This window comes from Mustela putorius, unplaced genomic scaffold, assembly GCF_011764305.1.
Source record: "Mustela putorius furo isolate JIRA1106 unplaced genomic scaffold, ASM1176430v1.1 tig00000127_pilon_pilon_pilon, whole genome shotgun sequence".
Lineage (NCBI taxonomy): Eukaryota > Metazoa > Chordata > Mammalia > Carnivora > Mustelidae > Mustela > Mustela putorius.
This window is the reverse complement of record NW_025421288.1, coordinates 11,802,627-11,815,378: the sequence shown is the minus strand read 5'-3', so window position 1 is coordinate 11,815,378 and position 12,752 is coordinate 11,802,627. Positions and strand designations below refer to the sequence as shown.

At 58.9% G+C, this 12,752-nt stretch overlaps 1 protein-coding gene and 1 long non-coding RNA gene across 16 annotated transcripts in view; one reads left to right on the top strand and one right to left on the bottom strand.

The window, feature by feature from the left end:
• Positions 1-507: 507 nt before the first annotated feature.
• On the bottom strand, positions 508-9,445 carry RHOD (ras homolog family member D). Its single transcript, XM_004759710.3, has 5 exons — positions 9,250-9,445; positions 4,814-4,901; positions 3,906-4,015; positions 2,044-2,178; positions 508-1,473 (listed from the first exon to the last, which is right to left on the bottom strand). The coding sequence occupies exons 1-5, from the start codon at positions 9,379-9,381 to the stop codon at positions 1,306-1,308; spliced, it is 633 nt and encodes a 210-aa protein (XP_004759767.3). The 5' UTR covers positions 9,382-9,445; the 3' UTR covers positions 508-1,305.
• The window catches only part of LOC106006561, a 21,372-nt gene continuing 9,587 nt past the window's right edge, over positions 968-12,752 (top strand). For 7 of the 15 annotated variants that reach the window (XR_006602121.1, XR_006602123.1, XR_006602120.1 and 4 more), the window contains exons 1-9: positions 968-1,110; positions 1,346-1,434; positions 2,384-2,516; positions 5,615-5,791; positions 8,671-8,805; positions 9,066-9,153; positions 9,919-10,070; positions 10,790-12,392; positions 12,515-12,741. This is a non-coding gene — a long non-coding RNA (uncharacterized LOC106006561). Of the gene's footprint in view, positions 1,111-1,345; positions 1,435-2,383; positions 4,922-5,614; positions 5,792-8,670; positions 8,806-9,065; positions 9,154-9,918; positions 10,071-10,789; positions 12,401-12,514; positions 12,742-12,752 lie in introns of all 15 variants that reach the window. The other 8 variants (XR_006602126.1, XR_006602134.1, XR_006602130.1 and 5 more) reach the window with 8 other exon arrangements.

The window sequence follows — 12,752 nt, the reverse complement described above, 5'->3', positions numbered from 1 at the left end:
AGAGAAGCAGACTTCCCGCTGGGCAGGGAGCCCGATGCGGGTCTCTATCCCAGGACCCCGCCATCATGACATGAGGGGAAGGCAGCCGCTTAATGCACTGAGTCATGCAGTCGACGCCTCCCCACCCTCCTGCCCTCAAGCTGTTTCTAATGAAACCCAATTGGTGCATGTTTGTGGCTGGTTCTATGTGGGTGGGCCTCACCCAATAAGGTGAGACCTTAAGAGAAATGACAGGTTTCTTGAGGAAGGAATTCTGCAGCACAGAAAGCCTGCCTGAGCATCCAGCCGGCTGCCCTGCAGAATTCAGACTCAGGACTGCAACATCAACTTACCTGAATCTCTAGCCTGCCCTATAGCTCTCAGACTTGCCAGCCCCTGTGATCCTGTGAGTCAACGCCTTACAATTCCTCTCCGTCTCTCCACACATATACACACACACTATTGGTTCTATATGGTTCTGTTTCCCTGGACAACCCCACTATAATATTGTTGAATATATTACATATATTATATCTCAGCAATATTATTTATTTATCATAAACAACAACCAAAAAACCCTCTTGTGAACCTTTTGTGAGCACTTACTGGGTGCCAGCCACCTGCTAAGCTCTTTGCGTGCGTCTCAGATGCTCTTCCTCATCTAAAGGCTCCTTGCCATCATCTGGGATTGGTCCCATTTCACTGATGGGGATACTGAGGCGCAGAGGGTTCGAGTAATTTGCCCAAGGTCCTGAAGTGATAGAGCTGGGTTTGGATGTGGCTAGTCCCACTCCAGTGCCTACGAGTGGTGGGTCCTTTTCTGCTACGGAGTGTGTGTGTGTGTGTAAAGCAAGACACGTGACCTAGCTGGCAAGGAATGCGGTTTTAGTTGTTAGTTACCATCCCCGGGGCTGAGGGAGGGTGTGAGTTGTGTGGCTCAGGGTTCTGGGAGTGCCCTGTCCGAAAGGGCAGCCCTCGGGGCAGCCGTGAGGCGGTGCCAGGCTCAACAGGCTGCTTCTGGATGTGTGGTCCAGGCTGGGAGCTGGGAGACCGGCAGTCATTTTAGGGGTCTCCAGGAGTAGCCCTCCGCAGGGCAGGTGGGCTCCAGAAGCCCCTTCTTCAGGCCTCGAGGTGAGCGGGTGACGCTCTATTCCAGGGTTGGCAGCTCCAGCTCAGGGGCCTGGCCTTGGCGGGTCCAGCTGTGTGAGGTGCAGTTCGGTGATCACAGCTTGGGGACTGGGTCCAGCCCAGCCGACTGGGCAGCGCAGCGCCCAGCTCCTTCTGGTGCTGCTGGGGCCGTTGGTGGGCAGGGAGGGGCTCAAGATGTCAGGACATCACGCAACAGCTCTGGGTAACCCTCCTCCAGAAGTTGTGACCGCGGCTGCTGAGGGCCACCTCGGCTGCCTCCTGGAAGACTGCGTGGACGTTTTCTTGGAGCAGGGCTGAGCACTCCAGGTAGGCCACTGCACCCACGGACCTCGCCATCTCCTGGCCCTAACAGAGAGAGGGGAGAGGGCTGCCTTGAGGCGGAGGCCTCCGGAGGGCCTTGCGTTTGGCCTCCTCATGGCTTCACAGCACTCTTGGCCATCCTAGGGAGACTCCAGGACAAAAGAGGAAGGTGAGTTTTTCCAGGAGCCATAGCTCCTGCCCCCTGGCTTGACCAAGCACTCTCATGGCTTCTTTGGGTTTCCTGCCTCAGTTCCAGGATGGGTCTCTGCCTCTCACGGCACAAACTAACCCACTTCCTAGGTGTGTAGCAGAGAGGGGCCTGTGGCCTGAAGGGCTGGGGTTCCTCTCCAGGCCTCAGCTTCCCTATCTGTGAAGTGGGTGCGCAGGATTATCTGAATGGGCAGACCACTTGCTCCCCTTCCACAGGCAAAAGCTTCTAGAGTATTCTAGGTACCGATTCTAAGCCAAGACCATTCCAAGATGACCTCTACCTTGACCTACACCCTGTTTGTGCTGGATGCCTCATGTTGCTGAAAGCCTGGGCGGGGTCAGCATACCCAGAAGCCCGCCCCCTTCCCAGGATCCGTCCCCCCACCCTTGGGCGGGGTTTCTTACCCTGTGGTAGGTCACAGGTTCCAACCTATTTTTCCGCAGCTTCTTCACCAGCGACTTGTCCTTGCGCAGGTCAGTCTTGCAGCCCACGACAATGATGGGCACCTCCTTGCAGAAGTGGCTCACCTCTGGGTACCACTGCGGGGAGGGTGGCAGCACGGGTGCGTGTGTTAGCCATGTCCTCCAACCTCGCGCTCCCCAGGTGGACCTCAGCAATGATAACCAGTGCAGCCAACGTTTAGGGAGAATTACCCTGTTCTAGGCTCTGAGACTTCACATGTGTGAACCTTTCAATCCCCTAAGTCCCCGTGAAGCAAGTTCTGTCATCAATCCCATTGTACAGATGCAGTAACTGAGGCTCGGGGACACTGTGGAACGTGGCTTTGGTCACACAACTGGAAGCGGCAGGATCTGAGCCCAGGGTTGTTTCCCAGAGCCCTGCTCCTGCCTGGTCTAGAATCCTGCCGCTCTGCAAGGTAAGGGCCCCTAGGACTGCCTCCCAACTGGGTAAAATATATAAAGAAATTAGTCAGCCTTTAAAAATAAAGCAGCTCACAAAATGGTCGCAGCAGCTGTTTGCCTGCTGGAGGGAACTCTCCTATTCTGTGTCAGCTGCTCTTTGGAATGTGAGGCTTCAGGGCCTGGTTATTTCAGCCTGGACAGCTGGGGAGTCTAGAATCTGGAGGCAGGGGATTTAGAACTCCAGGAGTGCGCGCCTGCTCAGTTTGTCTGTTCAGAAAAAACTGGCATCAAACCGTCTGTCTGCTGGAGCCAGACGAGGCCCGGGGTAGGGGGCTCCCCTGGGCTGACTTCCCATACTCCAGCCCCTCCACAGACCTGCGTCTGACCGTGGTCTCCCCTGTGACTTCGCCTTGCTAAATCCAACACTGAATCCTCGGCCTTCGTCCTGCCTGAGCCCTGGCACCAGGCTGCCATTTCTCCCTCCCCCACCATCTGGTTGGCACTTCGCGCTGGGACCCTGATCTCTCACTTCCCATGTGCAAGGCTCTTCCCCACTGGCGGTGCCGAAACGGATCTGCCCGGCCCTGGGAGCTGCACTCAGACCCCACGTCTGCCTGGCCCTCCACGGCGATGTCCAACAGGCCCCGATCCCCCACCTCCCTACCCCCCACTTGCTCCTTCTCATCTCGGGAAATGGCAAGGCCGCCTTCTATTTGCTCTGGTCCAAACCTCTCTCCCACTCCCAACCTGGGGACAACACTACTGGTTCCACCAGGCTGTCAAGGGGAGATGAGTGAATGGGCAGAAGTACCCAGCACAGAGCTTGGCACAGGGTAAGTTCTCAGTAACTATTACCATCATTGTTGCAGTCAGTGTGACTCACGCGGTCACCAGCTGTGCTCTGAGGAACCCGAGAGCACGCTGTTTGCACGCCGTTCACGTGGAGGCCCTGGCAGCAGAGGGTACAAGAGCAGAACAACTCAAGGGACCACCACATCCCTGATACCTGTGGGCAGTGAGCAGCCGTGGGAAGCCCTGACGCAGCTGGGGAGCACTGTGGGAGGCCCCCCACCGCTGAAAGCCAGCGGTCACACAGGAGGGGGCCGAGAGCTGCTGGAGGCTGCCGGTGCGTGCAGCCTCGGACAGGCCCAGGCTGGGGAGCTGCGGGGGCCTCTGGACCACTCAGCTTTCTCAGTCCAGACCCTGCTACCAAACCCCTATGGGACCTCTGGCAAGTCGCTGCCCCTGCTCTGGGCCTCAGTTTCCCCACGTATACACCAAAGGTGCTGGATTTGAGTGATCTGGGGCCTGCCATGCTCTGACAGGCTGTGGAGTCAAGGGTGGGGCCAGAGCAGAGGGGCCTGGCTATGGGGGGCTGTACCTCCCCAACCCCCAGTACCTACCCGGTTAAAGATGTTATCAAAGCTGTGCGGGCTGGTGACATCGAAACAGAGGAGCAGGACACTGGCGTCGGGGTAGAAGAGGGGCCGCAGGCGGTCATAGTCAACTTGTCCTGGGGAGAGTGGGGGTGAGCATTCCCTTCAGATCTCCCCCAACATCAGGGAGGTCATCCCAGCAGACGGGGGAGCCGGGATCAGGGCCTGGTTGTATGCCTCATGGTCTGATACACATGTGGTGCCCAGCTAGCCTCAGCACGTGGACATTTCCCTCCCGGTGGTGTTGCCCCAGCTTGCCCGGGCTCTGTGTTAGCCCTGGTTAGCCCTGGTGTTAGCCCTTGCCAAGAAAGCCCTGTTCTGGAAGGAGTGGGGAACCAGCCTGCAGGGATTGGGGCCATCGGTCCAAAGTCTGCTTTGCCCTGAGCTTGGGAGGTGAGGAGTAGGAAGCAGGTAGGACCCTGGACAAAGGCCCTTTAACCCCTGCATGGCCAGGGGGCTGCTGGGATACCCTGGGGTGAGCTTTCAGCTCTGGTGTGGATTTGACTGAACCCTATGTGGGTAAGGTCAGGAAGCTGGGAGGCAGAGGTCAAGGTCAGGCAGATCTTACAGAAGCTAGAGCCGGGATGGAATGCTTAGGAGGCCAGTAATAGCTCACCCCTTGAGAAAAAAGAGCTATGAACTCCCCCTTGTCTCCGGGACATAGCTGGCAACCCTCTGTTGGGGGAGGCAGCGGACGTAGGTGCAGGAGCAAAGAAGCTTCAAGTTCCTGGGGACCCTAATCGTGGCTAACACCCTCCCTTGGAGATTGGTGAGACTGGCTGGGCTTCTCTGGTTCGGAACGAAGGGAGCAGGGCTGGGCTTCTGGGCGTGGGGGGCCCCTCCTCCCTCGTCCGTCCTGCAGCCTGCACACCCACCTGCCGTGTCCCAGATTTGGAGGTTCAGGGGTTTCCCCTTTATTTGCAGGTTAACGGTGAGCCGCTCAAACACAGTGGGGGTGTAGCTCTGAGGAAGAAGGGGGCAAGGTAGAGGCTGTGAGGACCGCTTCTGTAGCAGGGTGTGCCCGGGTGCCCTGGCCAGAGCCCGGATTTGCCTGCAGCACTGCTCCCCTCTTTGGGAGGCTAACAGTCTGAGGGAGGGTCTCTGCGAGGTAGGCAGCCCAAGGGGGTAAGGCCTAGCGCTGCCGCCTCCAGGCTGGGGGCCCCAGCGAGGCACGGAACCTCCCTGGCCTTCCCACCTGTAAAGCGGGAATATGGAAAGTGCCTCCCACATGTGTTGCCCTAAGGATTCCGTGAGAGGCTAGCTCTGTGCAGAGCCTGACGCACCGAGCAGTCCCCCACACGCCAGCTACTGTTATTTTTATCTTTGTCCCCCTGGATGGGGGACTGTCCCATTTCTGAGTCTTCCTTCGCGTTGTCCCCTCCTCCTGGAATGACATTAGCCTACATTTGTTTGTTTGATTGATTGTCCATTCATTCACTCCCTCATATATACATTCAGTAAACACTGGCACCTTCTCTAGTCCTGGATGCTGGAGAGAAGTCATGAACGAGACTCACTGTCTGCTCTGGGGAGCCTGTAGCTTTCTGGGGGGGGGGGTCCCTGCTTTGCCTCTCAACCTCTCATAATCCAACCAAGCCCCCTGCCCCATGCCACCTCCCCAGGAGGCCCTTCTGGATTGCTTCCCACATCCTGTCTGTGTCTGCCTTTCTTATTAGTCCCGTCTGGCATCAGGAGGAAGTCACTCGGGCCACAGGCCCCTCCACCCAGGCCTAAAGGCTGAGGGCACTCCCTCTCCATGGAGGCTGGATGAGTGGAAACAGGACGCGTTTGGTACACAGACAACGCACAGGAATGAGAAGGGGGAACGTGTACAGATGCGGTCTGAGCAACAGGTTAGGAGGTTTCCAAAGCGCGACAATGCATGCCCTTTGCTGGAGTGGCGTGCTGGACCAGCTAGGGTCCCCAAGGCGAGCTCACTTGCTCAGGGCTGGTGGGTGGAGCCACAGCATGGGGAGACCCTGGCCTCCTGGCCTCCGCCCTTCCTAGGCCAGACGGCCACTGCACCTGCCTCAACTCCGGCCGACTTCAAGCCTGCCCGCCTGCCCGCAGGCTCTGAGTCAGGCCCTGGGCTGCTGGGAGGGGCAGCCCCTTAGCGGTGGGTCAGTGCGGTCCTCCAGGCCACTTGGGAAGGCACCGGGGGAGGGTGAGCCAACGGAGAAGGTGAGGACGGCCCTGGGATGGGGTTTAATTTGCCCTGGACTCTAGCCACCTGTCACTCCCTCTACCAGTAGGTACAGACAAGAGCTCTACCTACCCCCCACCCCCAAGCACCCAGCCGGCCCAGGCTCCCTCCCCTCAGGTCCCTTGCCTGGCAGGAGACAGTGTGACATGGTGGCTAGAGCAGTGGCTGTGGTCTCAGATGTTCCTGGCTTTGGACTGGCTCTGGCCCTCACCAGCTGCATGATCTTGGGCCCGTCCCCTCACTGGTCAAAGGAGAAGAGTGTCCCTTTACAGTGGGATAGGGGAGACTGGCTGGCAGGGGAGGCCCGGCATAGACGTCCCCCGCTTAGAAAGCGGGGCGCCAGCAGCAGTGTCCATGCCAGCTGCTGTCCATCCCTCCAGGTGGTATGCCCTTCTCCAGCCTGTCACCGAGGAAGGGACTGACACCTGCTGAGCTTCCACGCACCCACTCACCTGGGGCGGGGCCCCTCCTGATCTGAGGTGGAGGGCAGCCAGCCACAAAGCCCTGGGGAGATCTGTGTCACTACTCAGGGAACACCTGTGGAGATGACACCGTCATCCACATTTTCTAGGGATCTACTGTGCATGGCCCTCCCCTGTCCTCTCTGGGACCCCCACAGCCTCGGGAAGTTAGCTCTATCCCCATTTTCTCATAAGGACAGAGCTGGGAAGGATGGGGCCAGGTCCTTCTGGCTCAAGAGCCTGAGCCTGGCCTCTTGAGGCAGAAAGACCTGGCTCCATCCTTCCTGGCTCTGTCCCAGGCCACTGGCCTGTCCTGAGGTCACTGACTCTTGAGCCCCGGGTATCCGGAGTGGGCAGGCAAGCCCCATTCCAGGCTGCCTGGCTGGGTTGCTCCTGTGGCTTATAACAGCACAACCCTCCCCCCAACTCTAGAGACTATGTCTACACCTTCTGTTGTGTTCTTTGAACCACCAGGCAGGGTCACTCTGACCAGTAAATACCTAATCTTATCTACTGAGCTGTCCTTAGTCAGAAAGGGAGGGCCAGGTCTGAGCCAGACCAGGGTAGAGGTGACTCGGGCTTGGGTCTGCCCACAGACAGACAGACGGAGCATTACAGGATGGGGGAACATAGTTCAAGAAAGGAGAGTCCCCCGGTGGACCAGGAGGGACTGAGCTGGTTCTGGAAGGCAGGGCTGGTCCTCCCTCCCCACTCCCCTTCCCATCCTTCTGTGGGACCCCTGGGCTTTGGAATGGTTGCTGATCCAAAGGTTAGCCAGGACTGGGCAGAGGCTGGTGCCTGGACTTTCCTCTACCTCAGGAGCTTTCTCTACTCTGCTCCCTTGCTCTGAACTTAAGGCTGGGCACAGCCAGACAAGGGTCCCTGAGGTTCGAATCCCAACCTATTGTCTGCCCTGTGGGGGACTCCAGGTCTTCTACCTGCTGGTTCCCTGAGTTTGGAGGCCTGCCAGGAGGAGGAGTCTCAGGGCCAGAGCAGAAGGCTGGTCTGGCAGGCAGAGCACTGGGGACTGTGGAGAGTGCCCTGGTCAGGGGCGGGGAGATCTGGGCTCCCAACGTGCACTGTCACTGCTGGACCCTGCTCCCCAAGGCAAGACTCTCTCTCTAGCTTCCGTTTTCCCACCTGTAAAACGAGGCCTTTCCAGTGCTTGCCGTTCTTTTAAAAGAAGAGCTCTTCCTTGTGCCTGGAGGTAGAGGGGTCCTCAAACAGATGAGGAGTTTAGACAAGGACAGCTCTATCTCCCTGGTGGCAAGCATGTTCTCCCTTCCCCTGGCCAGCCCCAGCATGCCCTTCAAAACACACATTCCATCACCTTCCAGAAGCCCACTTCCAAGCTGCAACCTCTCTGGAATCAGGATGAGCCTTGCCATCAGTGACGTCTCAGAGCCTAGGACACCCCTCCCAGCCAGTCTCCTGGACCCTGGCTGGCCTGGTCCCTCTCCCTGCCATGCCATAATTGTTGGGTTCTCTTGGGCAGCATCTGGGGGCCCAGAAACTTGTCCCACCCAACTTAAAAAAAGGGACTGCCCAAAGGAGGTGACGTCAGCTCCACAAACCACAAAGCAAGAGCTGGCTCGATGCTGCCGTAGTGGAAAGGAAGGTCTGACCCTGTTACCAGCCCTGGCTTCTCCTGCCTCCCCCATCAGACTCCCCAGGGCCTGCAACAGTCCAGGGGTTTGGAGGATGATGGGACAGGCAGGAGGGAGACGAGATGCTGGAAGCAAACCCACAGACTCCCAGAACTGGGCTGAGAAGTGAGTGGGCCGAGCCTCTGTCCTGGTGCCTGGGAGCCCGCCTGGACAGTCTGAGCGCGCTAGCGAAGGACCGACAGCCAAGGCGCCCAGAGCGTCCCAGACGTGCCTGGTACACACAGGCTGTCTCTCAGCCTTGCCCTAATTCCACCTCACTGGGTCTCCGGCCCTGAGGTTGTGTGAGGAAACGGAGGCTCAGAGAGGCTAAGCAAGGTACCGAGGGCCCTACAGTTTATTAGAGGAGAGCTGAGGTGCCAACCAAGCTCTCTGACGTGAGTCTGGTGTGCTCTGACCTCCAGGACACAGCCCACCCCCGCACAAACAAGAGCTGGTGGAGAAGAGCTGTTAGCCAAATCCCGTGGGTCCTTCCTGCTGCAGATTCTGAGCTGAGCCCTTGACCTGTATTAATTCACTCTTCACTGAGACCCTGGAAGGTGAGCACCAATCGTATTCCTATTGTGTGGTCAAGAAAACAGGCACAGAGAGGGTAGGGGACTTGCCCAGGGGTACACAGCTTTAAGTGGCAAAGCCATGATTCGAACCCAGCCAGGCAAGTCTGGCTCCAGTGTCCTCAGTCCTTCCTAGCCATGCTGGGTCGCCAAGTGCTCTCTTAGGATCTAGGGGGTACCCAGGTTGCCCAAGTCAGTCCCTGTGGCACCTCTCCCAGCGAAGTGCCCTTCTGGCCACTTTACAGATGATACCGCTGAGGCCCTCGCTCCCGATGGCGGAGCGAGAACTGCCTCTGAGCACACAGTCCGCCGGGAGACCCCTTGCGGGACCAGGTGGGCGCCCCGGGGAGCGCGCGCGGAACCCGACCCGGCGGCCGAGCGCGCGAGGCAGGGTCCGGGGCGCGGGGCCCGGAGGGGGCCGGGACTCACCTCGGGGAAGGCCCCCTCGGCGAAGACCATGAGCAGCGACGTCTTCCCGCAGCCGCCGTCGCCGACCAGGACCACCTTGACGGACCGCGCCCCCGGCGGCGCCTCGGCGCCCGCGGCCTGGGCCGCCCTCATCGCGAGCGGGCGAGCGGCGGCGCGGGGCGGGCGGGCAGCGGCGCGGGGCGGCCGGCGGGGCAGGAATGTGGAAGGGGCGGGGCGGCGGGAGGAAGTGCGCGCGGGGCGGCCGGGGGCGGGGGCGCGGGGCCAGGTGAGAGCCCGGGGGCGTGGCGAGCGGCGGGGCCCGCCCCTGGGGAAACCCTTGGGGAGCCGCTACTGCTGGCGGGCGCGGGGTGTGGGGGTGCGGGAAAGGGTCCCGCGCTCGGCCTGCGTCCTCCGCGTCCTCTGGGTCCGATGGGGAGAAGACAAGGAGTCGGACGATGATTGTGTGTGTGGGGAGGGTGGACAGGGAAGGAGGAGGCCCCTGGCCCACTTCCTCTGGGAGGAAGGAGGCGGGGTGGGGGTGAGGGGCAGCCAGGGGAGCCTACCAGCTTTGTAGGGACAAGAACTGGGTCCCTGGTGCCCAGCGCCGGTCGGCCGCAACAAGAGCCACAAGAGCCGGTGACTTTGGGTGAATGAATGGATGCCTGAAGGGACAAATGTGCGTTTCCCCAGGGCTCTGGAATCAGCGCCTACCATGGTCCTCCCTCCAGATACGTAAGGCCAGATGGGAAGGGGATGAGCCGGGCATACCCTTATGGGTCAGTTCCCCGCACTGCTAGCCTGGCCTGCCCTGCCCCAGCCAGCACCAGGAAGTTTCCATGCAGGTAGGTCAGCGACCATCTGCTCACCTCTGGGAGGGCATCATCTAAAGAAAGTGAGGGAACCTTCCACCAACAAAGTGATGAGAGCAGGGTCTGGTGCATGGTTGGTCCATGTGTTAGTCCATGTGTTAGTGATCCTTACTATTTAACCAATACTGATGCCTAAGGGCCTGGGAGGACCTTGAACCCTTCAAGATGAAGTCCCTATTTTGAGAAGCTCACGTCTAGAATGGGAGACAGGTAGGGCATTGGTGTGGTAGGAGCTACAACAGAAGTGGGGACAGGCAGCGGGGCAGAAGTAGGGAAGAGAGGCTGGCTCTTTACCTGGGGGGAGGGGGGCATCAGAAAACCCTTCTGAGGAGAGGGGCCAGAGTCTTGAAGAAAAAGTGAGACAGTCAAACGGGCGGGGGGTGGGTAAGGTGGTCCAAACTGAGAGAAGCCCAGGCAAAGTATGGAGGTGAGAGATGGAGTACTTTGAGGGGGCGCTGTGGTCCTTCTCTGTGATGGAAGGTGAGATCGGGTTGAGGAGCTGGTGCCAGGAGAGGCTGACGTTCCAACAGGGCTTGGATAGCGGAGCATTTTCGGTGCCGGGAATAAATACAGAACTGAAGTGAATTGAAATCTTTTGAAAATGGGCACAAGGTTCTCCCCAGGTCCTGGACTGAGTGTTTTCAGTGAAGCTCAAAGGAATAGACAGTAGAATCTTTGGGTTCCCCACACAGGTCATGACGTCATCCCATGTGGAGTTCGAAGCTGGGCAGGTGGAAAGGCACCCTCAACCCACGTTGAACCTCACTGTGGACCAAAGAGGCAGCTGGGGCAGGGGTCGCTGTCCCCACTGCAAAGAGGCAGAGCCCAGACCCCTGACTCAAGCTCAGCCAGGGCCACAGTCCGCAGGAGGAATGGAGCCTCATCTGGATGGAGGGAGCATCTCGTGACATCCCCACCCTTCAGATGCTCTTTCCTCCCCGAAACTGCCAAAGGGCTGAGCAATGACTTGGCACTGAGCAGGGCTCCCCGCCCCAAGGAGTGGTGGGAGGGGCCCTGTCCCCCAACGATCAGCTGTCAGCTTTGTCATCCTCTATTCTCTCCACTGCTGCTGTCATCAGGCCTTGGGTGACAGGCTAGGAGGCAGGTGGGGCCAGACTGGTGGTGGAGGGAGCTGAGAGTCAGGCAGAGGCGTTTGGCCTTGGTTGCTATAGGGATAATCATTATAATGACATCCTTGACGTGTGTCATGCCTTGCAGTTTCACTGAACATTTCCGAGAATAACAGCGCCCATTAATGGCTAGCTCACTGTGTGCCGGCTCTGTCCCCTAGCAGGTGGGAATTGTTAGCCCCATTTTACAGATGAGGAACCCTGGGCTGGGGGAGGGGGGGCAGAGAGGTTAAATTCTTGCCTAAGACCCGCAGCTAGGAAGAGGCAGAACTTGAGTTTGAACCCAGGTCTGGCCACACGGCAGGGCTCTCTCCTGACATCACACCTCGTCTATACTTCCTTCGGCCGGGAGACTCGGTTGTGAGCCCAGCAAGTGATCTGCTTCCTTCGTTCTACTGGGAGCTGAGGCTCAGGATGGTAGGTCCGATTGACCACCTGGCTGGACACAGAGGGCAAAAGAAGGGAAATGGAGCAGGGACAAGAGGAAGGAAGGTTGGTTGACTCGAAAGAATAAACAAACCGAAGAAACAAGAAAGGGATTGACCGCCCAGGTGAGATTACAGAGCGTGACCCAGTGGCAGGCTCTGCAGGCAGGGGACCGCCCTCCTGCTTCCTTCCGCTCCAAGGACCCCTGGCCTTGGCCCCTTGGCCGCCTCTTAGACCCCCTGACCCCACCCTCCCTGAGCCCAGGAGTCCCCTGCTGCCCCAGCCGGGTCTCTGCTGCCGCCGTGTGGCTGCTCTTCTCCCTGCACCATTCCCACGGTGGCTTGCCTGGTGGCTGGGAGCTCCTGGCTTGGGGTGTGGGGTGCTCACGAGTGGCTGGCAGATGGGGGAAGTGGGTGCTGGGTGTGGAGTGGAACTTCAATGGTCCAGTCATGTCCCTTGGAGTGGCTTGGCAGGGTACACAGGCTCTTTGCTCCTCATGCTTCCTATGTGCCCAGCCCCTCCCTTTTATCTAGAACCCAGGTCCCAGGAGGTCTGTCTTTGGCCAGAACCCTTCCACCCAAAGCCCGGACCTCTTGTTTACGGAGCATCTCCTGAGTCCTGGACACTTGGCACGTATTGCTTTATTCCCTCTTATTACGTATAATTCTTATCCTCTTTTGACAAGTAATGAAACTGAGGCCCAGAGAGGACAGATGATTTGCCCAAGATCCCACAGCTGGTGAGTGGGTGAGCTGGGATTCTAACCCAGGCATTTGGGGCTGCTATGCACGGAATTCCTGAAAGTCAGAGGTGCGGGGGGTGCCTTTAGAGGCCTTGCTGATCAACACATTTATTCTTCAGGCAGGGAAACTGAAGCTCACAAGAAGGGACCTGTCGCACAGTGAGAAAGCTGCAGGCCCAGTCTGAGGCAGTGGGAGCCCGGAAGAGCCTCTTCTCCCATTTCTGTCTGTCTGGGCTCCGTCAGATCCATTCCATTCCAGCCACCGTTTAACTGGATGGAGCTCAGGGCTGGGAGTGTGGGCCTCCTGTCCTCGGCTCCTCTCTCCCACCTGTCATTATGGATCCTGGTGGGTGGGGT